The sequence below is a fragment of the Yamadazyma tenuis genome, chromosome 2, assembly GCF_029203305.1.
Source record: "Yamadazyma tenuis chromosome 2, complete sequence".
Classification (NCBI taxonomy): domain Eukaryota; kingdom Fungi; phylum Ascomycota; class Pichiomycetes; order Serinales; family Debaryomycetaceae; genus Yamadazyma; species Yamadazyma tenuis.
Window position 1 is genome coordinate 1,054,947 of NC_089462.1, and position 23,271 is coordinate 1,078,217.

At 39.1% G+C, this 23,271-nt stretch overlaps 14 protein-coding genes across 14 annotated transcripts; 8 read left to right on the forward strand and 6 right to left on the reverse strand. All coding sequences in view use genetic code 12, as the record gives it.

Annotated features, from left to right (window-relative positions):
- Window positions 1-289: 289 nt before the first annotated feature.
- Window positions 290-2,542, forward strand: GSH1 (glutamate--cysteine ligase; the record flags this gene model as incomplete). The annotated part of the gene is made up of 1 exon (XM_006689586.1): window positions 290-2,542. The coding sequence occupies one exon, from the start codon at window positions 290-292 to the stop codon at window positions 2,540-2,542; it is 2,253 nt and encodes a 750-aa protein (XP_006689649.1).
- Window positions 2,543-2,757: 215 nt separating this feature from the next.
- On the forward strand, window positions 2,758-4,293 carry SMI1_2 (Cell wall assembly regulator; the record flags this gene model as incomplete). Its single annotated transcript, XM_006689585.2, has 1 exon — window positions 2,758-4,293. The coding sequence occupies one exon, from the start codon at window positions 2,758-2,760 to the stop codon at window positions 4,291-4,293; it is 1,536 nt and encodes a 511-aa protein (XP_006689648.1).
- A 103-nt stretch (window positions 4,294-4,396) lies between these two features.
- Window positions 4,397-5,617, forward strand: PSN45_001804 (uncharacterized protein; the record flags this gene model as incomplete). Its single annotated transcript, XM_006689584.2, has 1 exon — window positions 4,397-5,617. The coding sequence occupies one exon, from the start codon at window positions 4,397-4,399 to the stop codon at window positions 5,615-5,617; it is 1,221 nt and encodes a 406-aa protein (XP_006689647.2).
- Window positions 5,618-5,682: 65 nt separating this feature from the next.
- Window positions 5,683-6,582, reverse strand: BNA6 (nicotinate-nucleotide diphosphorylase (carboxylating); the record flags this gene model as incomplete). The annotated part of the gene is made up of 1 exon (XM_006690294.1): window positions 5,683-6,582. One exon carries the CDS (start codon window positions 6,580-6,582, stop codon window positions 5,683-5,685), a length of 900 nt encoding a protein of 299 aa, XP_006690357.1.
- Window positions 6,583-6,659: 77 nt separating this feature from the next.
- Window positions 6,660-7,445, forward strand: ECO1 (N-acetyltransferase O1 (Establishment of cohesion protein 1); the record flags this gene model as incomplete). The annotated part of the gene is made up of 1 exon (XM_006689582.1): window positions 6,660-7,445. One exon carries the CDS (start codon window positions 6,660-6,662, stop codon window positions 7,443-7,445), a length of 786 nt encoding a protein of 261 aa, XP_006689645.1.
- Window positions 7,446-7,448: 3 nt separating this feature from the next.
- On the reverse strand, window positions 7,449-8,633 carry PSN45_001807 (uncharacterized protein; the record flags this gene model as incomplete). Its single annotated transcript, XM_006690292.1, has 1 exon — window positions 7,449-8,633. One exon carries the CDS (start codon window positions 8,631-8,633, stop codon window positions 7,449-7,451), a length of 1,185 nt encoding a protein of 394 aa, XP_006690355.1.
- Window positions 8,634-8,694: 61 nt separating this feature from the next.
- PSN45_001808 (uncharacterized protein) lies at window positions 8,695-10,431 on the forward strand (the record flags this gene model as incomplete). Its single annotated transcript, XM_066157739.1, has 1 exon — window positions 8,695-10,431. One exon carries the CDS (start codon window positions 8,695-8,697, stop codon window positions 10,429-10,431), a length of 1,737 nt encoding a protein of 578 aa, XP_066013836.1.
- Window positions 10,432-10,507: 76 nt separating this feature from the next.
- MTO1 (Mitochondrial Translation Optimization) lies at window positions 10,508-12,325 on the reverse strand (the record flags this gene model as incomplete). The annotated part of the gene is made up of 1 exon (XM_006689580.2): window positions 10,508-12,325. The coding sequence occupies one exon, from the start codon at window positions 12,323-12,325 to the stop codon at window positions 10,508-10,510; it is 1,818 nt and encodes a 605-aa protein (XP_006689643.2).
- A 339-nt stretch (window positions 12,326-12,664) lies between these two features.
- Window positions 12,665-13,522, forward strand: PSN45_001810 (uncharacterized protein; the record flags this gene model as incomplete). The annotated part of the gene is made up of 1 exon (XM_006689579.2): window positions 12,665-13,522. The coding sequence occupies one exon, from the start codon at window positions 12,665-12,667 to the stop codon at window positions 13,520-13,522; it is 858 nt and encodes a 285-aa protein (XP_006689642.1).
- Window position 13,523: 1 nt separating this feature from the next.
- PSN45_001811 (uncharacterized protein) lies at window positions 13,524-16,166 on the reverse strand (the record flags this gene model as incomplete). Its single annotated transcript, XM_006689578.1, has 1 exon — window positions 13,524-16,166. The coding sequence occupies one exon, from the start codon at window positions 16,164-16,166 to the stop codon at window positions 13,524-13,526; it is 2,643 nt and encodes an 880-aa protein (XP_006689641.1).
- A 382-nt stretch (window positions 16,167-16,548) lies between these two features.
- On the forward strand, window positions 16,549-17,462 carry PSN45_001812 (uncharacterized protein; the record flags this gene model as incomplete). The annotated part of the gene is made up of 2 exons (XM_066157740.1): window positions 16,549-16,555; window positions 17,197-17,462. The coding sequence occupies 2 exons, from the start codon at window positions 16,549-16,551 to the stop codon at window positions 17,460-17,462; spliced, it is 273 nt and encodes a 90-aa protein (XP_066013837.1).
- A 530-nt stretch (window positions 17,463-17,992) lies between these two features.
- On the forward strand, window positions 17,993-18,757 carry HAP2 (Transcriptional activator; the record flags this gene model as incomplete). The annotated part of the gene is made up of 1 exon (XM_006689577.2): window positions 17,993-18,757. The coding sequence occupies one exon, from the start codon at window positions 17,993-17,995 to the stop codon at window positions 18,755-18,757; it is 765 nt and encodes a 254-aa protein (XP_006689640.1).
- Window positions 18,758-18,864: 107 nt separating this feature from the next.
- CSE1 (importin-alpha export receptor) lies at window positions 18,865-21,813 on the reverse strand (the record flags this gene model as incomplete). The annotated part of the gene is made up of 1 exon (XM_006689576.1): window positions 18,865-21,813. The coding sequence occupies one exon, from the start codon at window positions 21,811-21,813 to the stop codon at window positions 18,865-18,867; it is 2,949 nt and encodes a 982-aa protein (XP_006689639.1).
- A 253-nt stretch (window positions 21,814-22,066) lies between these two features.
- VRG4 (GDP-mannose transporter into the lumen of the Golgi) lies at window positions 22,067-23,053 on the reverse strand (the record flags this gene model as incomplete). The annotated part of the gene is made up of 1 exon (XM_006689574.2): window positions 22,067-23,053. One exon carries the CDS (start codon window positions 23,051-23,053, stop codon window positions 22,067-22,069), a length of 987 nt encoding a protein of 328 aa, XP_006689637.1.
- Window positions 23,054-23,271: the final 218 nt, after the last annotated feature.

A 23,271-nucleotide genomic window follows, 5' to 3' on the forward strand; every position in this document is an offset into this window, starting at 1 on the left:
CTTACTAAGCATCCAACGGCGATCGCGAGAGCATTAGCAACAGAATTCCTACCTGAATCAGATTAATAGTAATCTATATTCCCAATTCAATACAGCTGTAACGGACCTAAATTAAGCTCAGGTGATCCTAGTAGCCAGACAGCCACAGTAACCTTCTTCGCAAAAATTGTCCTATTTGGTTTGTGGCAAGAAATTGAGCAGAGGTGAAAAAAAAACTTTAGCACCTAATCTTGGCTGTGGAATATACAATTTCCTACCTCCACAAATCGTGCCAACCCTCATAACTGCTATGGGATTATTGTCGTTGGGAACGCCTCTCGATTGGTACGAATCTAGAAAGCATAATGAACACGTGAGAGATAATGGAATATCCCAATTGATCAATATCTTTGCCCAGCATCAGAACAGAGATAATGATAAATTCTATTGGGGAGACGAAGTGGAATACATGCTAGTGGAACTTGACGATAATAAGAAAACCGTCAAGTTGAACATCGACTACGATCACATCATTGACGACTTGAATAATAGTGCATTAGAAGTGGGTCAGAAAGCGGTGCAAAATAATGTTGCTTTCCACCCAGAATACGGTAGATACATGGTAGAGGCAACTCCATTGGCTCCTTTTGATGGTAATATCCTAGGCCATTACTTGGAGGTAGAGAGTAATATGCGGATGAGACGATTTTTAAGTCAGACTCAGTTGCCTGCTAATATCCGACTCTTGACATTGACTTCGTTTCCAAGAATGGGATGCCCCGGATTCACCAGTCCCCAGGCCAAGCCTATTGGACCTGCGTCTCAGTCATTGTTTCTTCCTGATGAAATAATCAACCGGCATGCTAGATTTCCTACTTTAACTGCTAATATTAGAAAGAGGAGAGGTTGTAAAGTTGCAATCAACTTACCAATGTACCCTGACAAAAACACGAAATTACTTGATGACAGTATTCCAGACAGGGAATTATTCGATAGTGATGCCGAGTATAGGTGGGCATCTAAGCCAGGTCATGTTTACATGGATTCCATGGGCTTTGGAATGGGTCTGTCATGTTTACAAATGACAATGCAAGCTAAGAACATTGACGAAGCTCGGTATTTGTACGATGCCTTGGCTCCTGTCACCCCATTATTCTTGGCCTTAAGTGCAGCTGCACCTATTTTTAAGGGCTTTTTGGTCAACCAGGACGTACGGTGGAATGTCATTAGTGGTGCTGTCGATGATCGTACTTTTGTGGAGAGAGACTTAGACCCTTTCCCAGGTTACGATTATTTTGGAGGACTAGATATCGATAAAAGTGTCAAAAGTCACCTTCAAAAAATGGGTGGGGGCCGTGGAATAAATGGTGACAGAGTGTTTAACGTTTACGGTGATACTAAATTGGCTACCAATGATGGTAAACTGGTCCAAAAGATCCCCAAGAGCCGGTATGCTTCAATAGATAATTACTTGGTTAATGAGTCTGAGATTGACAAGAATTTCAACGATATTTATTCACCAATTAACCAACCCGTGCTCCAAAAGTTGCTCAAGGCTGGTTTTGATCCTATTATGGCCAAACATTTTGCACATTTATTTATTAGGGATCCTTTAGTGTTGTTCAGTGAAAGAGTTGATCAAGATAACACTCTTGAAAATGATCATTTTGAAAATATCCAGTCCACCAACTGGCAAACTTTGCGGTTTAAGCCTCCATCATTGTATAGTACAGCTGACGTGGGAGATTTGAAGAATAAACCAGGATGGAGAGTTGAGTTTAGACCAACAGAAATTCAGTTGACCGACTTTGAAAATGCTGCTTATACTTCATTCATCATCTTGCTTTCCAAAGCTATTTTACGGTTCAGACCTGATTTCTACATTGGAATTCTGAAGATCGATGAAAACATGGACACTGCTCATAAGGTTGATGCCGTAACAGATGACAAGTTTTGGTATAAGAGCTTCAATCACTGGAGATTGGATGCAAATGAATTCCACGGCTATGATTTGTCCTGGTTTGACCGGTTCATCAATGAAGGAAATGACTTGGAAGCCTACAAACAAGGATATTACAATGAACCAGTCCACAACGCAGAGTTGACTCCTGACTGCATCAAGCACATTCCATGCGTCAACAATGCTTGCAAGTATACAATGAATGAACTTATCAACGGTAATGACTCACACCCTGGGTTGTTGCGGTTAATTATAAAGTTAATTGCTATTGATTTGGTACCCAATACCTTGAAGCATTGTGACTCTAAGATATTGGCCTTGAAGCTTGAAAGAATCAAACACTATTTAATGTTCGTGTCTAAAAGAGCATCAGGAAAGGTTCCTACCATTGCTCATTTCTTAAGATCCAAGGTGTTGAATTCTCCCCATTACCACAAGGATTCTAAGGTACTGGATGCTCTTAATTATGACCTCATCAAGCTTTGTGATGGGATAACTAAACTCGACTTCGAGAATTACCATGACGAACTTTATGAGTATTTCGGAACAGCGGTAGCCTCGTACGTTGAAACTAATAGAGAGGTTTCGTTTGAGACTGTCTAGTAATTAAATACAAATGTGTAGTACGATAAGTATATAAAGTAGTAGACAATGCGCATTTGGGTTTTGTGTCAGTTATTTTTTACTTCAAATCGCTGCGCATCACGCTTTGAAATTTGTTGACAGTTTATACCCACAAGCAGCTTAATTTAGAAGGTTTTATTTGTTTATACTACCCGTTTCATTATCTGTTAGACTACTCGTTACAAGAATTTTCAATGGGTATTTTTGATAACGTCAAAGCTTTTGTGCACTCCATCACCACCGATGATCACTACGCGTCTTATGACTCTCCTTATAGAGACTCCGTCATAAACAACAATTCCAACTTGGTTGGTGGAAACAATTTGAATTCTTCCCAAACTAGATTGAATGAGCTTAACAATGGATCGTCTGCTTCTTTGGTTCCTGGTGCTGAAGGTGGCTCTGAAGCTGGTAAACAAGCTCCATTTGTCACTTATAGACCAGGATTGCGGTCTTCCAACACAAACTTGAACGGTTCAGATTTGCAGTTGCAGAGCTTGAACCGTAATGGACAACCTCCTTTACCATCCATCGACTCTTTATGGGAGCGCTTGGCGAAATGGTTAGATGAAGAATATCCAGAATTATATGATAGCCTTAATGACGGTGTGACAACAGCTGATTTGAATGAATTTGAAAAAGACTTGGGATGCGGGGCGCTTCCAGTGGAACTTAGACAATTATACAAGAAATGTGATGGTCAATTTAGTGGTGGAAAACCGACTGGTTTATTTATGGGTTTGGTGTTTTTAGATCTCGAAAGCATCATTGAAGAACACACTATTTGGACCAAAGTAGCTGAAAAATTAGAAAGACAACAGTATTACATTCAAAAACAACAGAAGCAACAACTCAAAGTCGATGATTCACCACTCATGGCTGATTCTACCGACGTCGGTTCATCGGTTGAAGGAATCAAGGCCAAATTGGTCGGTTTGGATATCAACAACAACTTCATTGCCAATCAAAGGTCTATACCTCCAAACTCTATTCAACCATACTATTCCCACAAAGGTTGGGTCCCTATATGCAGGGACTACTTTGGTAACCAGATTGCTGTTGATTTGGCTCCAGGTGCTACTGGTTCTTGGGGTCAGGTGATTGTCTTCGGTAGAGATTTCGACACCAAATTAGTGATTGCTTCCAACTTGCAAGAATTCTTGTTCATTTTCGTATCTGATTTGGAAAACGGAAATTACAAGATTGACCAGTCGGAAATCGATGCTTCTTTTGGCTACTTAGAAGCATCTAGAAATGATGATGACTTTATTGGAGATGAAGATGAAGGTGAAGGAGAATTACTCTTCTATGATAAAGATAATGAGTTTGGAAAATCTGGTAATCCTTTAACGTATTTGGATGTGTTGAAGAGGAGAACGTTGAAAAAACATGGCATCACCAATGTAAATCATTTTGTCACATCGTTTGTGCCTCAACCAACCAAAAGGCAAGAAAGACCCACTGAATCGCATTCTGCTGGTGCCTCCAATACTGATTTATCAAATACTCCCAGCCCTATAATCAATTTGGAAAGCACAAGTAAGGTTAATTTACCAAAGGAAACTATTATCGACGATAAGTCCAACATTACGGAAGAAGCTAATGAAGAGACCAAACCAGAAGAAGCTGAAGTGACTGAAACTAAAACACCTGAAGTCAATGAAACCGAAGAAACTAAAGATGAACCTACTGCCGATGCTTCTGAAGAGTTGAAGACAGTTGACTTATAAAACATGATAGTCCCATAGTTTGTATGCTTGTATAATACTCAAATCAAATATCTTAAATCGAAATCGCGCGGCCTTCAACTTATTGTTAATCCACTATACTTAAATGAATAGCTCCGGAAGGTGGGATAGAAGCCCTCCATTCCCTGAACCTACAACTGATATCTCTGATGTCAACCATGTGTACAATTCTGCTAATGGGTCGGGAATCCACTCAGTAGATGTGTCGTACAATCCAAATCAAACTCCTCAACATGAGTTGCAAACACAAGATGCCATACCCGAATCTGAGTTGATTGATTCCATCACCAGCGCTAATGTTTCTGAACGACAGAACCCATTTTTGGACGACCAAGATAACTACCATAGTGTCGAAGTCAACGACGAAGAGTCTACAAATAAATCGGATATTCTTGAAGAGCCTACCATGGAACAAATCCAACAAGTGTATTACGCTAGAGGCTTAAAAGAGATCGAATCATTAGACTTGCATGACTTATCCCCATTGGCAAATTGGAAGTTGTCTTCTCTCAAACAGGGCTTTGGCTTGGCACAACTCCGAGATGATACTCCTAATATGTATTGGCAAAGTGATGGGAGTAATGGAACAAATAATTCGAACTCCAGCAATAACGGTGCAATCACCAATAATCAACTTAGTAATCCCCACTCGATCACCATTCAGTTCTCCAAAAGGGTATCTTTGGAACGAATCTCGTTGTTCACAAATTATAATTTAGATGAATCTTATACTCCATCTAAAATTAAGGTTTTAGCAGGTAGCTCAGATGGCTGGGATTTGAGTGAAGTTTGTACAGTGAATTTCAGTAAACCAGTGGGATGGTCTCATATTATATTCAGTGGCATTCGTAATGATCGGGTGTTGAAGTGTTTTATGGTGAAGTTGGTGATCTTGGCTAACCACCAGGATGGGAAAGATACCCACATCAGAGCCTTAAAGTGCTATGGTAAGAAATCGTCTCTTAACAATAAGTATATGAGTGATAATGGGAATCATAATTTGACTGACGAAGAGGTCTTGAAAGATTTGAGCTTAAATAGTGCTGGAATGAGCAATTCGGGCCTTCTGTTGAATAACCAATTGTCTTTGAGTTACGAAAATAGACTCAGATACTTTATGCATAGTAACAGTAACATTGATGTTAATAATACCAACGATGATACTGATCAAGAAGATGACGTCGATGATCCAAACTTACCTATTGACCAAGAAACTTCCAGGATCTTGGGAAACGCATCTGATGTGATAGGATTTAATACTGGTTTTCTGAGTGTATCTTTGAAGAGTGTTTCGTCCATCAGATAATTCATATTTGCACTTGTTCTTAGCTCTGTATAGATTATGAAAATATGTAAATAAATTTAACCAGGTTACGCCTGAATCTTTAAAGAAAAGTCAATAATTCCACAACCCTGATGGATAGAAGAAGTTGAGTAAATGTCAATGTCATTGCACAAGTAGGAACCCAAGTTTTGTAAGGTCAAGCCACCAGAGCACTCCAACAAGAAAGACTTATTTTGACCTTGGTATTTCCTTTTCAAGCTCTGCGCTGCAACTTGTAGAGCGGGACCAGTGAAATTGTCCAACATTATAACATCAGCACCAGCATCAATGGCTTCACAGGCATCCTCTTCAGTGCTAACTTCAACCTCGATTTTGACTGCAAACCCACAAACAGATCTTGCACTTTGAACAGCCTTTGTGATACTTCCAGTTGAAGTAACATGATTGTCTTTCAACATCACCATAGAACTCAAATCATACCGGTGAGTATCCACACCTCCAACTAACATTGAGTACTTTTCAAGAACCCTTAAGCCTGGTGTGGTCTTTCTAGTTCCAGCAATAAGCCCTTTGTATCCGACTTCATCTGCTAATTGCTTGGTTATATAGGATTGAGTAGCAATTCCTGAAGATCTAGCTAATAAGTTCAAGGCTGTTCTTTCAGCTAATAAAATGTGATTGGCAGGTCCGGTGACGATGGCCACCACAATTTTGCCCTTATTCTCGGCTAACTCCTCTGAAGTAATGTACTGGGCTTCCTCGTAATGCCATTGTACCGAGAGGTTACACTGCTTAAAAACCTCGGCGGCGAAAGGTATACCTGAAATCAACCCACTTTGTTTCATATACAAGTATGCTGTCTCTTGTTTAGTTCCCACCACAAACCCACCAAAGTCGAACGAAGGAACATCTTCCAGTAAAAAGTCTGTGATCTGTTGCTTCCATTTTCCGTTAGCAGGAAGCAAATTGGCGTATGGAGAAGACATGGTTCGGTAGTATTGTCCAATTTTTTTCCTCGCGCTGGATACTCCATTTATCTGGGGAAGCCCGAAGATTAAGCATCATGAAGTTCAAGAAATCGACAATAAAACCCAAGAACCCCAAGGCTAAAGTCCAAGGTTCTTTAGGGTTTAAGAGTGGCGAATCCCATTTGAACCAGACGAAAACATGCCCGGAGTGTGGGATGACGTTCTATAAGCTAGTTAAGAAGGATCAAGAAATCCACCAACAGTACCATAAGACTTTTGTCAACGGCGTCACGTGGCAATGGAATATTGATCCCAAGAAAATATTGGGTGAATATACGATACAAACGGCAACTGGTTTGAAAAAGAAGAATGCAAAGGTTAAGGTGATAAGTGTTGATAAGCAGCTGGATCTGCAAATACGACGCGTAGACGATACGCTAAAAATGGTAAACCTCGAACTCAATGCTCCCAGTGGTTCTGACGCCTGGAAGACCAGTAAATCTTCTTTGGTGACCCCGAAGGCTTTTATAGCGGTGCTTGATTCCCATATAATTGGAATATGTACCACTGAGGCCATTGAAGATCCTGAGAAGCAGTCTAGGTGGATGATACTTCGAACCCAAACTATAGTCCCCAAACAATGCAACCGAAGCGCTAAGCTTGGGGTCTCACGAATATGGGTGGCTCCTTTGTGGAGACGCTATGGTATTGCCAGTAGATTATTGGAAATAGTACTAACCAACTCAGTATATGGAGTTAAGCTCACGAGAAGTCAAGTTGCATTTAGTCAACCCAGTACAAATGGAGGATTACTAGTGCAGAAGTTCAATGGCATCGTGCACAAGAGCGGTGAAATGATTTTGCCCGTGTATTTAGAATAAATATTAGTCGTTACTGAATACAGTCTTGCTACTAGCTGTACTGATTAGCTGTTCAAAATAGGCATAGAATGATGCACTTATACTTCCAGCAACGGCTACCTTGATACCTCTGGGGAAGTATCCTTTGTACAACCCCGAGAATCCGTGTTCAAGAACAATTTTGTATGCTGTGCTTAATGAATCCTTATAAGCAGTGTGACTATTCTTCAGCTGCATATAAGACTTCACCACATCGATTGGTTGAGTAGTGACGATCACCACAGCCGCTGCTACCAATTGCAACCCTAAATATTGATAAAGGGTGTACTGTTCAGAAAACCAACCTTCACCAGACTTATGATGGGGCAAAAATACTTGCTTGGTAGTATTGTAACTGGATAACCAAATGGATGAAATCATAGTCTGTCTGACAATGGTGATTAGACTTCCATACATGAATCCTTTTGGTCCTTTGATCGAATATATTTCTCGTACCGTTCCCCAAAATGTCAAAGAAGGATTCTTATTGTACTTGTGTTTCAAAGCATCCATCTTTGTGTGTTTCACTAGATGAGTCGATGAGAACTTCGATGGGTTCACTCCCCTGAAGCTGGCTAGCACTTCAGACGTAAAGTACGCGTGTGGCGATATGTACTGCTTGTTGAAGATGTTCTGCGGTGGTTTATGGTGCTTCCCCGGAATAGAGTATCCTGTGACATCCACATTAGAACCGATTTCTTTGACCTTGGTAATTTCGTTGTATAGCAGCATGTTTTGAATCATTGTAATCTTAATATTCTCAAATGGTATGATACATATAGTTTCAATGAACCCACTCATGATCCCAGCAATCACGATTCGAGGAGCAGTTGTCTTTTTGATATGATTGCCATGGGAATCCGTAGTTTCAAGCGACATAAAGTTGGACAGCCAATGATACAGAAATATTCTGGCTGAATTCTTCACCATGCTTCCGATCACAAAGGCACTGCATCCTTTGAACAAATGGGATAAAGAAGTTGGAGAATTGGATGGGATTTTGTATTTGGCCGCAACCTTAGCATTGTTCAATTGAGTTTGGGTTTTGATGAAATCTAAAGGGTACAAAAGTGATCCTGTCAAAGCTGCAGTTGAAGTGCCCGATACAAGAGCCGTCAATAAGCTATCATCAAGTGAGCTATCGTGTTGAGACTCTGCAAGGCGATTCATGATAAAGATAATATGAAGTAGAATAAGTCGCGCTCTCCATACTTTTTATGTTTTGGTGTTGATGAGTTCTGATAAACACCCCTACATTCACAGCAACACGGAACCATCGACGCCGTTGCGGTACCGTCGACCTCAGAACCCAATTGGTGGATTAGCAGCTCCGCAATCGACCTCTCGGGTCGATGAAATCCATCTCCCTCCTACAGAGCTAACAACTGTATATAACTCCATAAAGAGAAGACGAATACTGCTAGGAAACCTGAGACCTAATGGAGAATTGGGAATCAGATCACAACCACGAATACGAATCAGTACTCCATTACGAGATATTCACCGACTCAGAACCAAATTACAAAGTCCGTTGTCCGCCAAACGTAGAAGGTCCTCAATTATATTGCAGACAGATGGATCAGTGACATTCAATCCTTCGTACACAGGCCCAGTGACTCTTGACTATCTTCGATTCTTTTGCAAGGTAACCTTGGAAGAGCAATCGAAAGAGGAGACCTCAAGTAAATCTCAGAATAAGGAGACTGGTGTCCACCCAAACTTGACAACAGATCTTAAAATCCCAACCACAGTGACAACACAAGAACTGTCGTCCGACAATGAACATACTACAAACCAAAGTTTTATACTAGCGGGTAATACCGATGTTCTCTTTGGGTCTCCTGAATCTGTGGTTGCTTCTGACAATTTCATCCAAGATAATCCATTTATTGAGCCACTAAAAGAAGCTAATCAACCTACAAGATCTTTTTCTTATTTGGAAAGAATTTTAGCTTCTCAAGCAACAAGGAACAGTCTGGCAGTGACTCAGATCGTGAACGATAAATTACTCGCTAATGCTAGCCTACCGGATAAATTTAAATCACTGAACCATGGTGATACAAAAGTGTCGTTTATATCTCCTGAAAAAGGCCTAGAGTCCACCCAACGGTCTCCATCAGTCTCAACAGCCATTAATGATGAGATTCCTATGGAGGAATTGGCTGTGTTGCTGAATAACGAAGAAGAGTCACAATCCGGTTCACCTTCAGTGTTTGTACCCCAAGAAGACGATATATCAGATCATCTGGAGATGATCCAGATCAATTCACCTACATTTTCACCTACACAACCTGAGAGTTTTGAAGATGATATACCCGTTGAAGGAGACAATCATTCAGCTGGTTTTCCTGGTGATTCATCCGATGATCACGATATGTTTGGCTACACTCCCCTTGACCAGGTGCATAAATTCGACAATGATATATTACCCAGAATTGATGATACTTCAATTATAGATAAACCCTATTTGGTTAGTAGAGTTTCTGGGAAGACAAATAGTGAAAATTCAAACGGATTGGACTCAGATTATGGTCTTTCCCGTAAAACCATTAAGAGTTTGCTTGGCTCCTTAACTTTGGAAAATAATAAGAAGCGTAAACGTCTCAAATCAACCTCGGAAGCTTTGGGTTTGGTGCAACAGCAGTCAGAAACGTTTCTTACAAATTTGACATCTGATTTAGAAGTTTACGCTAGACACAGGGGTGGAACAGAGATCACCATACGAGATGTGATGCTCTTCATACGCCGATTGAAGTACCCAACAGTAAACGGTGCTAGAGCTAATAATGTGAACTATTTTTCAGAGCTTGCTGGTAAACACTTGCCACTTGAGCTGTTGATGGAGTTAAATAATTGCCTCAAAAACACGTATTACACCAACATGGTGGAAGTTGATGACCAAGACCTTGACGATTCCGACATTAATGAAGACCCCTCTATAGAAAATTTCACTGACGATTCTAGCTAGAATCTATACTCGTATAATAGTGTATATATATTTACAGATAGAATTTCATCTCACGTTATTTGTTGAATATTGAATATCAAGCAATTCCTCTTTGAGAGGCCAATATTGATTGTTTGCCCTTTACCAACTGGAATAATTCAAAAATTGCCGCTGGTGTTACCCCTTGTATTCTTCTTGCTTGTCCAATTGTCTCAGGTTGAATAGTATTAAGTAAATGGCACACTTCATATGAAATTTTCAAGTTCCCTTCATTAGTGTAATTGTAATTTAAGGGTAAAAGAAGATTTTCATCTGCCTCATATGCTTTGAGATGGGCTTCCTCTTTCTTCATCCAAGGATCATAGGAGCTTTCAATATTGATTCTCTGAAGTAAACGAGAGTTTATCTGTTGGTAGAATTGAGGTACAGTGCCATCAACGAAGGACTCAAGGTGAGGAAGAAAGTCTTCTAAGCCGATTCCCTTGTATGATAGAAGTTTCCAACCATCAACATATGCTGTTCTCTTAACGTCAGAAATCAATCCTTTCAACACTGGCGACCATCTTGCTCCTGAAAGCTTGAGATTTTGCATGTGCTCCTTGATTTGTTCGAACTGCTTGATTTCACTCTTAAACTTCAAATACCTTTCTTCACTAACAACCCCAGCGTTATAGCCTTTCTCGGTCAATCTCTTATCTGCGTTATCTGCTCTTATAGAAATTCTGAATTCAGACCGAGAAGTGAACATTCTGTATGGCTCTTCTACTCCTTTAGTAATCAAGTCGTCCACTAATACACCAATATATCCATCTGATCTGAGTATCTTCAAAGGATCTTTTCCAAGATGTGCCAAACCAGCATTTATACCCGCCAAGCAACCTTGTGATGCTGCTTCTTCATAACCAGTAGTACCATTGATTTGACCAGCTAAGAATAAACCTTCAACTAATTTAGTCTTCAATGTCACATCGAGTTCACGAGGGTCCACATAGTCATATTCGACTCCATACCCGGGCTGAACCATAGTTACATTCTCACAGCCAGGAATCATTCTTACCATTTGCTCTTGAATCTCTTCAGGCATGGTACAAGAGATCCCATTTGGATACACTAGGTCAGTGTCTAAACCTTCGGGCTCAAGCCAAACCATATGAGAAGACTTTTGTGGGAACTTGATGATCTTGGATTCGATCGAAGGACAGTATCTGGGTCCTTTGACAGTTTCTCGAATGTGAATTGACTTATCGAGATTGCTTGCAATGAGTTTATGCATTTCTGGAGTGGTGGAAGTGATGTGACAATCAACTAGGTTTTCTTGTAGATCAACCCTATCGCTCAAAAATGACATTGGTTGTGGTGGATAGTCTGAAGGTTGAACTTCTAGATTCGTATAGTCGATAGATTTTGATGACAATCTTGGAGGTGTGCCAGTTTTCAAACGTCCCAACCTGAAGCCAGCATCTTTTAGAGTCTTGGATAACCCAAAAGTTGCAGCCTCGCCTATTCTTCCAGAGGGGTATGCCTTCAAACCAATATGAATCTCTCCTCCCAAAAACGTTCCCGTAGTAATAACTACCTTGTCACATCTTAAGACTTGTCCATCACCTAATACCACTCCTTCGACGTTTCCAAATAACCTTCCTTCTGTATCCACTGACTTATCCTTAACCGGACCTATGATAATATCTTCAACTTGAGCTTCAAGTACATTTAACCCCTTGTAGTTCAAGATCTCTTTTTGCATCTCCTCGAGGTATATCTTCCGGTCGATTTGGGCTCTGGGTCCATGCACTGCTGGTCCCTTAGAAGCATTCAATATCTTGAAGTGAATTCCTGCCTTATCGGTGATCCTTGAAGCTACTCCATCTAAAGCATCAATTTCTCGGAGTAAAGTCCCCTTTCCTACTCCTCCCATCGAGGGGTTACATGACGCAGTTCCAATTTTATTGATATGGGGGGTCACTAGTGTAGTGGGAGTTCCGGTTCTAGCTGATCCAGTGGCCGCTTCGCACCCAGCATGCCCTCCACCAACTACTATAACCGGATGAAAAGGTGCCTTCTCAAGTTGACGCTGTAAGTCAGCACTGAGTGAAATTCTCCTAGAACCAATACTTAAGCAGTTTCTGAAAATACCAGAGGCTTTGTGAGGTTTATAAAATCCATGCTGTAGCATTGTGCTAGTTATATTATCAACCAGGTTTTGGTCTTCGCGCATTTTGGTTTTTCTCACCTCATCACACCGACCTTCGACAACATGACAAAGGAAGATTACGCCGGTGACGACCTTAACGATGGCCTTGAATACGAAATAGACTTATCCGATGCTCCAGAACAAGGTGGAATCCCACATGGAGCCCTTGAAAGTGAAGATGAAATTGCTGAGGCTCTGGAAATCGAAGACAACGAGGTTGCAAAATTATCCACAGAAGCCAAGGCTGGAAAGAAGAGAAAAGCCACTGATTCAAAGTTAAAGGAAAAGAAGAAGATGAAGATGGAGATTGATTTAGAACAGAAGAAACTGATCTCTAAAGAATCTTCCACTGAAGTTATTGCTGATTACATTAACAAAACAGTAGCTCAGAAGAACAAGAAATTGTCAAGTTTGGAGTTGAGTGACTTGTATATCTCCAAGAATGATATCAGATCAACTTCTGAGATTGAAGGGCCAAGAAATCTTGAAGGACTTGCTTCCTATTTGAATACCAGATTCAAGAACATGCTTCCAGCTGGTAAGAAAGGTAAACGTAGTGGTAACGATGATGAAAGAAAGTTCATTGTCATTATCTCCATGTCTGCCATCCGTGCTTGCGACGTTTATCGGTCTACCAAAAACTTGAATGGTTCATCGATAAAGTTGATCAACAAGAATAAGATAGCTGCTGATATCAAACTTCTCCAGGTATCCAAATCGAGAGTATTTTGCTGTACTCCTACAAGATTGAAAAAAGTATGCGAGCACGAAGAGAATGTGTTGAACAAAAAAGAAGTCAAGATTGTGATTCTTGATAACTCCTATCTTGATCAAAAGGGTCAAAACATATGGGATATCCCAGAAACCATACAGGTGTTAAAAGAATTGACTGATAACGGAGCAAAGGTTTATTTATATTAGGCTATGCATTTAATGGATAATAAGAATTTTTGGAAGCCGTGTAGAACTCTAATATGCTTTTAGAAATCTCTTTGAAGTCGATATCATTGATCTCAAAATCGGCAATGCTCTTGATTTCATCAAGAGGTACATTGGGGGTATTGCTTGTGAAACATGCAAGATACACGATGTTGGAGTAGATAAGATGTGCCAATGCTTTGCTGAGTTTAATATCTTTACCTAATATAACTTCATACGCTTTTGGAATCAAAATATTGTTAATGAATTCGTTCTTCTTGTTGGCAAAAATGTTATTGTTGTTATCAATGAATAGAATCCCATTCTGATAATCTTTCTCATATGATGAACTGTTTGGATTCATGAACTGAGTTGATAGATGGAACATTAAGGCACTCAACTTCAACGAAGGAGTGGATGGAAAATTTTCAATTGCACTCTCTTCTGTGTTTAAAATCGATTCAAAAACTGCTTCAAACTGATCAAAGAATGAAATTGAAGATTCATCAACAAGAGTAGGAATAGTCTCAACGATGTAGTTGGAGCATTGTTCTATTCCTGCATTGATCTTATCAACTCTTTCATTTACTGTCACCTTGTCATCTGTCAGTAACAAAATATTTTGTTTCAACATTATTAAACACTTTGTAATTGCATAAATGTTTGCTATGTTTTTACCTTCGATATTTTCGGACGCTAAAGTGCTGATTCTACAGATGAATTCGTCTATGTTCGTCCAAAACATCTTTTCAAGTGATGCTGTCAAACCACTAAATTCGTCCATCATCCTTTTTCTGCTGAACTTACCCCATTGCACTTCTACACCAGTCTCGTCTAGCGGCTTAGCTAGGTAGCTGGTCAATTCAACCAAGTCGAACTTGAATTTTGGCTCTTCTTTAGTCTCTAGCAACAATAAAAATTTGGTGTTGTTCTCAAACCAGCCTTCTATCAGTTTTGTTACATCCTCTTCGGGCCCTCTGAAGGAAAACGTTGGGTTTCTTGAAGCTTCTGTTATCAAGTCAGAATATTGAGTCAAATTACTGCTTATCAAGTCAACAAACTCAGTGGTAAAAAGACTCATTTCTTTGGTACTTGATTGGGGTAGTGTACGTGAAAGCCCTCTTGTTAGAATTCCATATAAACTAATGTCCTTCTTATCCGATATTAAGGAAAGATGGTTCTTGTACAGTTCTTCCACATTCGAAATAATCATCAGTAATATTTTGACTAGTATATTTTCATCATCTTCAGCAATCAATCTAGTGATTTGAGACTTAAACCCGAGCTCACTACATTGAATATCAATTCGCTTAACACTTATAAGTAAATTTTTGAAGAATACCAAATTGTGGATTGACGCCTTAACTTCAACTGTTTTATCGACAGGTAACTCTTTGAAGAATGATACAATAAGGTCCACGAATTTTCTCTTGACGTCTTTCAAGTCCTTTAAAGAGCTTGGGGGTAATTTTACAGTAATAGGATCAATATTGAACCTTTGTGATGTCTTTGAATTATGATATTGGTCAAATCCAAGACTCCAATTTCTCGTTACCTTCGTTAGTTGTTTGACCAATCCGTTTTTGAAATCTTGGTTTTCGAAGTAGTTTGCAGCATACCCAAAAGTGTTTTCAATGAACACGAATATATTCAAGAAGTTCACTCTATCATAATTCGTTGAGTCAACATGCATAGAGGTCAAAATAGACAGCAAATAATCGAACCTGAATTGCAAAAATTCAAACAAAACTGATGACCTTGAAACTGACAGGCCTTCAGTATTAAGAATAATGTATGATACCAAGTAGTTGATAATAGGCAAAGTATTTGAATCATAAGTCTCTGTCAATTCGCCAACGTAGTCCACAGGATTATCATTAGACTCACCTACCGATTCGTCCAATTCAAATTCTTCATTCTCATCCATTAGATTCAACGAAGTCTTTGAAAAGATGTTGTTAATGTCGAAGGATTGATTGGCTTCAAACTTGTCTGAATCTTGGATGAAGGAATTAGATGATTTATTGAAACAAGATATCTGTTCTTTCAAGAAATCATTGAAGTTCTGTTTCATACTGTGGAAACACAGGTTCAATAAGGAATTGGACTTGATTTCATTCTTGAAATTCGACTCTAAAGTGAAATAGACTTTGGAGTAGTATATGAGCTTAGAAGTGTGAACCACCGGTGATTGGTGAAATTTACGCTTCTGCAATTTCAAGTCGAAACCGAGTAAAACATCATATATCATGTCATTTAACACTGTTAGTTTCTGAGCGGTTTTCAATTGTTGGTGTTCTTCGGAAATCATTGAGTAGCTCAATTTCGAGTAAGAATCAGAGTTGAATTTGACAAAATTAGCAGGTTTGAATGCAAAATTCGACAAGCTTAATTCTAATCTTTGACACTTCTCATCAATTCCATCACTGATCGAAATCAAATCTCGATACTTCTCGCTGACTAGGTTTTGGAGTTGATGCTTTGCTGTCAACGCATCTTGTTTATAACGTTGATTCACACCTTGGATGTCTTTAATGGAGAATTTCTGGAAAAGTTCCTCAACTGAGTAGGCCGAGTAATCTTCCATGAATGGGCCTTTGTCTCCAGCAGATGAGATACTGGAACTTCGCCCATTGACTATTGACATGCTTAGCGACAAGTGAACAGAAACTACTTTTCGAGTTGGGTTCGCGTTGCGTGTAAATGGCCAAGAGAAGTGATCACAGATAACTTTTCGCCTCCGTAGAATATATGTTATTCTTTTTAGATCACGTAGTAAACGTTGTACAGGAAGTTGTAGCTTGGTACTGGTTGCACAATCAGTATTTTAAGCTGAACTATTTCCTGAAGGAGGGTGAAGAGATATCATTGTGCACCGGCGTTGAGTCTATGTTTTCAGTTACCATAGTGTTTTGATTGCAATTTGACCTGCATCTTCTGATCATCATCTGATTTGACTTCTACCCAGCAGCGGATTCATTCGGAGTAACTCTCACTCTCATAATGTTAATGGGACAGTTATATTGAATATGGCTAGTATGAATGCGAAATAAATTGTTTACGCTAAATGAAAATCAATATTATCTAATTCTGTGATTTCTGCAAATACTATAACAGCTGAACTATATTTAGGCTGTCAGGAATATCCAAGGTCCTTAAACATATTATCTAGAGTTTATGTATGAGTAACTCATCTTTGACCTTTGAATCGCGCTCAAAAGCTCTATACTACCAAAATTTTGCCAAATTCATTTCTCTCTCTATCAATGCTTTCATTTGGTTGCAAGCGCGCTTAATTTTCCTGTTACCAGATTGGGTATTACTCATAGGAGACGAATTTATAATTTTTTTCACCAAACAGATAAGACTCAATCCACTGAAAATTCGACAACTAATGTCAGGATTCGACATGCGCCCGAGACGGTTAGAAAATGAGCTACGAGGTGAACCAGAGCCTCGGAAATCTCGGCACAGATCCAGTACTGGATGCCTAACTTGCCGAAGAAAAAAAAAGAAGTGTGATGAAAAGCTGTATCCCACATGCCAAAGTTGCCAGCATAAAAACTTGCGGTGTGAATGGCCACTGAAAGTCAACAAACTCCACCAGCAGCTTGGCCACGTACGCTACTATGGCGATGAAGAGAAAGGCATTAAAACGAAGGTCCACAAATCCCAAGCGCATCAGAAAGCCATACTGGTTACACAGTTTTTGGACAGTATTCCTGTGTCTTTTGATGTGAAAGGACTTTTTGATGAGTATGAATATACCCAAGATACTCTTTATAAGCCCTTGAACGATGACAAAAACTCCACTTCAGCTATAGTGGCTGAGTCGGCCAAATCTGAGCCCGAAAGCGATTTCATAGCTGAAACCTCAGAAAGCAGAAGGAACAACTTCTTACAGCGTATTGCATTGCAGCAGGACTGCGTGGATGACCTCTAGAAAACGTCCTACAGACGGGGGAATCCTTCTAAACATCATACGAGAAAGAATGAATCTGTCATTGTTGTGAACAGATTAGAACATATAAGAGCATAAACCTTTCTTAAAATAAGTTTGACCTGTATTTTTCATGGAAAAAGGTTGATTATATTCGTTTATAAGCTCAAAGAGAATATATGTATACGATCTAGCTGAGAATCTGAGTTAGTACCAGATTAGCGAAGGCTGGAACGAGCAGGTGCGAAAATCAGCGACAGCCCCATGTTTGCAGCGCGCTTAATCCGAAATTCGGATGAATCTCACTCAAAAAATTTTTCCTTTCCCTTATTACCAGTATAATTATTTTCCTACACCCAATCACCCACCTACCCAGTGACGACGAATTCTTAAGGACCATAAGATTGTCATAGACTTCAAGTGTAACGTTTTTGTTTTCTTGCAAAATCCCTCCTCATCCTCCATCTATTTTGTGCAATTCACAAGTATATATTTGTTATTACCCTTGTGTCAGGTAACTAAAACATACACCAATGACGTCTTTACACAATAGCGTACCTGAGGGCAATTACTATAATGAGCCAGTAGGATTGCCATACTACAATTCCCATAATCAAAATGGCCAGCCTCCGTTTTACCAAGGAGATCAATCTGCTAATCCTGGCACTTACGAACAGAATGAACCTTCTTCTCAATTCTATGGAGCCAACGGTGCGGCACCCGGTCCCAACAGTGCTGCAGTCGCATCATCTGGTTCTGGTCCCCACCGTACTTCACAACATGGTACTCCAACTTTTGGTCACGATCCAAATAGCGTTCTGGCAAATGTTAACCCATCCCCACAAGGTTCCACCTCATCCTCGTCCCACCAGGAGATTCCGGACGGAGGATCAATGGGCATGGGAATAAACATGGCGATGAATATTCCAATCGAACAACAAGATGAAGCACCCTCAGAGCAACCTTTTTATGTGAATGCTAAGCAGTATCATCGAATTTTGAAAAGGCGTATAGCCAGAGCCAAATTGGAAGAAACTTTGAAGATTGCCAGAACCCGTAAACCATACCTACACGAATCACGCCATAAACATGCAATGAGACGGCCAAGAGGTCAAGGTGGCCGGTTCTTAACGGCAGCTGAAATAGCTGAGAAGGCTCGTTTAGATAAATCAAAGGAGTTGGAAGAAAAGAATAAAGAGGGATTATCTGATAGTAGCAGCAATGAAAACGAGAAAACGAACGATGTTAACGTTAAAAAAGAGAATCTTTTAGGTCTCATTAACGAGGATTCTGGTTAGACATTTTATTAGACCATCTTTGTCTTTTTACTTTGTAATTATATTTGTATTTTAAGTAGGTTCTGTTAAATTTAGGTTTACTTTTTAATATCTTGTTTGGGTCCACACTATAAGAGGACTTGTAAAGCATTCTGGGATTCAAGGGAAATCTGGCTAACAATACTACCATCTACCAATTTGACCCCATTGCTCACAATCTGTTTAATATGATTTAAGTCATTATTCTTTATTTCACTGAGAGGGTCAAATGGTTCTACTTGTATGGTCACAAGTTTCGAAAAATTGGATCCAAAAGAACCCACATCCAAGTCCAATTCACTGAGTGCCACATTTTTCAAGTCGTCGGCATTGGCTATCACATCCTTGTTTAAACTCATCAAGCTTGTGGAGCTCTTAGCAATCTGTTCCAACAAAATGATCTTGAGGGTTGAGTTAATCAAATCGGAGTTGACTAACTGCAGTAATCCAATCAAATTGATCTTTTTATCACGTAAATTTTGGAAACTGGAAAGATTAGGCAATACAAGGTTGGATAAGATTTGTTCAAACACACCCGGTTGTGGTAGATTGATTAAAGTTATGATAAAATTGGCATTCAACCCGGGGTTCCTAATGTTCAATGACTTGTTCAAAGGAAGCGAACTAATGGAAAACACAAAAGTAATGAACCTCTTCAAGAACTTCTCTGTTCGGGAATTTTTTAATCTGGTCAATATCAATACAGCAATACTTTTCAAGAATTTTTCCAATACACGTAAAGGTATGTAAAGCAAAATGGTCTCCAACAACTCAAACCCATACACCTCATTAAGCTTCGATGCAATTAATTTCTGGAAGATTCCCAATAATGGTGTGACGGTTTCATGAGTGCTAAACACTTTATAGTCATATTTGATAATTGAAATCAATAATCTGGTGATACCAGGAATATTTCCTCTGAATTGCCATAAATTTGGGGACATGAGTGGTTTAATGAGCTGGGTGTATTCCAGGGGAAGATTCAGTGATTCATTTCCTGGCAATCTCTCTAACATATAAGCCAAAACTTGGAATGTATAAGGAACAAATTCTTGAACATCTTCGTTCAATATGTTCAACAAGTTTGGCAAAATCAACACTATCAACTCATTTACTTTATCATCAGATGAGAATTTGACCAATAACCCTAAACTTTCGAATATATAGTGAGAGAATTTTGGGTTAGCAGGATTCTTGGATATTTTAGCTAAAATATCCAACAATTGAGTGATGATAACCTTTTTGAAGTCAAAGGGGACAAGATCCTCAGAAGTGTTCAATACCCTCATGATTGACTTCACTAAAAATTCATTCTCGGAAAGCTTTTCTGGGGGTTTGTCATAACTTGAAGTGATTAATTTGAACAAATTCGATAAGATATCATTCAAATACGGTTGAAGATCGAATTTGTTTAAAATTACTTCATGAGCTTCTGCAAAGCTCGTCATAGACAATAACTTCTCCATAACGATAGCTGCATATGTATAAATAACCGGGTTTGGATTAGTTAAATGTGACACAAGCAATGGAAGGACAGACAACAACTGTTCTTTGGTCAATTGGTTTCTGAAGATTAAAATGTATTTGACGGAGTCAGTAATCAAGATTGGGTGAATACTTGCAGTATTAGCAGCAAGTAAATAGTTGGAGATGTTTTCAGAAAAGAACTTAACCACATCGACCAAAACATTTGTAGAAGTGACTCCAATATTTGTCACTGAGCCTTTTGCAGCCAATGAACTGAATAAGTAAATGGCCAAATCTTTGCTTTGCCAATTGGCTTTGTCGTTGGAGTTTTCCAAAAAGTTATTAACATATCTCATAACGATGTCTGTGAGTAATTCGTTATTGATTTCTTTCAATTCTCTCAAAAAATCGGTCGCCAGCTTTCTTCTGGAATCAAACTCGGATCCTTCAACATCGAAACGTACAAAATTAATTGGTTCATCTTCAAACATCTCTAAGTCCACCTCACGCAAGTAAATGTTTGGGAGAATGATTTTCTTCAATATTTCATTCAAGCTGTCTTCATTGTTGAAGATGTTTTGGTAATTTGACAATTTTATTATTAGGGTCAAGAACTGCAAGCATTTGACAATCAATAAGTCAAACTTTTGTTGCTTGGTAATAGAAGTAGTGATCAACTCCCAAACAATTTTAATGAAGTTCTCGATCAATGGTTCAAAGATTTCGGTGTATCTGGTGATGTATAAGTTTACCAATTCGATGACAGACGTCTTGATCTTTATAATTACATCTACTTCTTCATCATCATCAGCGTCAGTAATCAAGTCGGACAGAAAATTAAGGTATTTATGCATAATCTTCATTCCATTCATCATGTTATCTTCGAAAAATTCGGGGATGTCTTGACAGTTCAAATCATAGTATATCTGGATCAAAAGTAGCAAGTTATCAAGATAAATCTTCAAATTGGCCTGGTCTCTCTGGGCAAGACTAGTATCAATGAGTTCATCTATTTTGGTTAACAACATCAAGAAGGGTTCGGCAAAGTTGTCCAACACTAATTTAATCTCCATAAAAAGTTCATCACTTCTGAATAAAGGTCTCCATTTTTTGAAGATAGAGTGACTTACCAACAAGATAGACTTGTTCGTTTTGAAGTCTGAGGTGGAAAACCTCGAAATTAAGTCGTCAATCAAGCTACCCCAACGGTGAGGGAAGTCCAGCTCGGCAATGATGGCGATACATTCACCTATTTGCACTTGCAAGTTGTTTGGTAAATTGACCATCACATTCAACATCTCGGTTTTCAAATATTCGACATCCAGTACAGGAAGTAAGTGATCACCATTTTCATTGACCCATTTCCGTTTGATCAAATTCTTCAAGAAAATGACAGCAGATAATCTGATTGAATTATTTACTTGGGCAGCCGATATGATCTTCAATAAATTGACAGAGAATTCAGGTAACATTTCGATGTCTTTTAACTGTTGTTCAGCGATCCTCGCATACTGTGGCGAGAGAGACCTTTCTAAGCATGTTGCAATCGATTCCAAAGTGTTTTCCGCCATAGTGGTGCAATAAACAAAAAGCAAGCGTATATGATCGTAGATTTTTCAATTACTGCTTCATCGCGAACAACATTGATTTTGCCCAGTTGCACAAAAAATTGATCTATTAGTGTTATACAATTATATAGATGGAACCGTATACGATATATAGAGTTAATATGTTTAAAAGGAAGTTGCACATAGTAGAGAACCGTCCAACAACGCCTTTCAACGTAAAAAGTGAGGGAAGATAAAGATAAAGCTATTCCCCCAATTACTTGGGCAACTGTTGTGCAGTGTTTGACTTAGCTTGTTTTTGTTTAGCAACAGCGTATACTAAACCGGCAACAAATCCAAGGAAAATAGATGAAACTGAGAAGAAATTGACTGCAGCTTCAAAGAAAATCAAACCAGACAAGGCAATAGGCAACTTGTTCAAAGCACCAACCATGGAATAAGTTGTTGAAGACGTAACTCTGACACACCATGCAGAACAGTAAGAGATTCCAACGGAGGTGAGACCCGAAAAAAGCATGGCCATGACAGTAGCGGTTCTATTTTCAGCTGGGAAGTTTTTTGAAACATTCTCAGCGGACCAGTCTTCGAAAAGAAACGAACATACTAATAAAATTGGAATAGACAACAAGTTATTGTAGAAAGTGGTGTCAAAATCCTTGAAGTTAGTCAACTTTATTCTCTTTTTCATGATTAAAACAAAGGCAGCAGCAGCAAAACAGTTGACAAACATCCAGAAGTATCCCAAGTATAACTCGAAAAGGTCACCAGCAGGTACTCCTTTAGCATCACCATAGTAAGCAATGACAGAAGAAAGGACCATCAAGAAGAAAGAACCCAAGGTCATTGGAGTGACCTTTGCACCAAACCACAATACTTCACCATAAGCAATCAAAATAATGGTCAAATTCTTGAAGATGGTATAAACTGGAACACTCAAGTATTGAATGGCCTTAGATCCAGTATAGATCATGGCCACCAATAAAGCAGCAATAGGGAACCATTTTTTGGCTTCATCCTTGTTGAATTGCCTGTAAGTAATGATATTAAGGGATTTCAAAGTACTAATAGCCACAATACAAGTAACGGATTGAATGGCCAAGAGGAAAAAGTTCAAGTTGAAGTCTCCAGATAAGACAAACTTATTAGTCAAAGTCATCAAGATAGATGAAGCACAATAGGAGAAGATGGACACAGGTGCTGAGTTCACTATGGAACTTGGTCCGGAGTAAGAAGATTTTTCCATGCTAATAGTAGACGTGTTTTTTCTGTTGAGGGATCTGAATTTTTTCTGAAGGTAATAAACGGTATGAGTTAGTAAATATGCCAGCAATAATCCCATACAATGGTCAAAAGAGCAATAATATTATAACCTAAGAGTGAGGTTAAAGTTTGAAAAGAAAAATTAGACCAACTGTTTTTTTTCAACGGAGAAAAAATTGTATTTATCCACCAAAAAAGTAC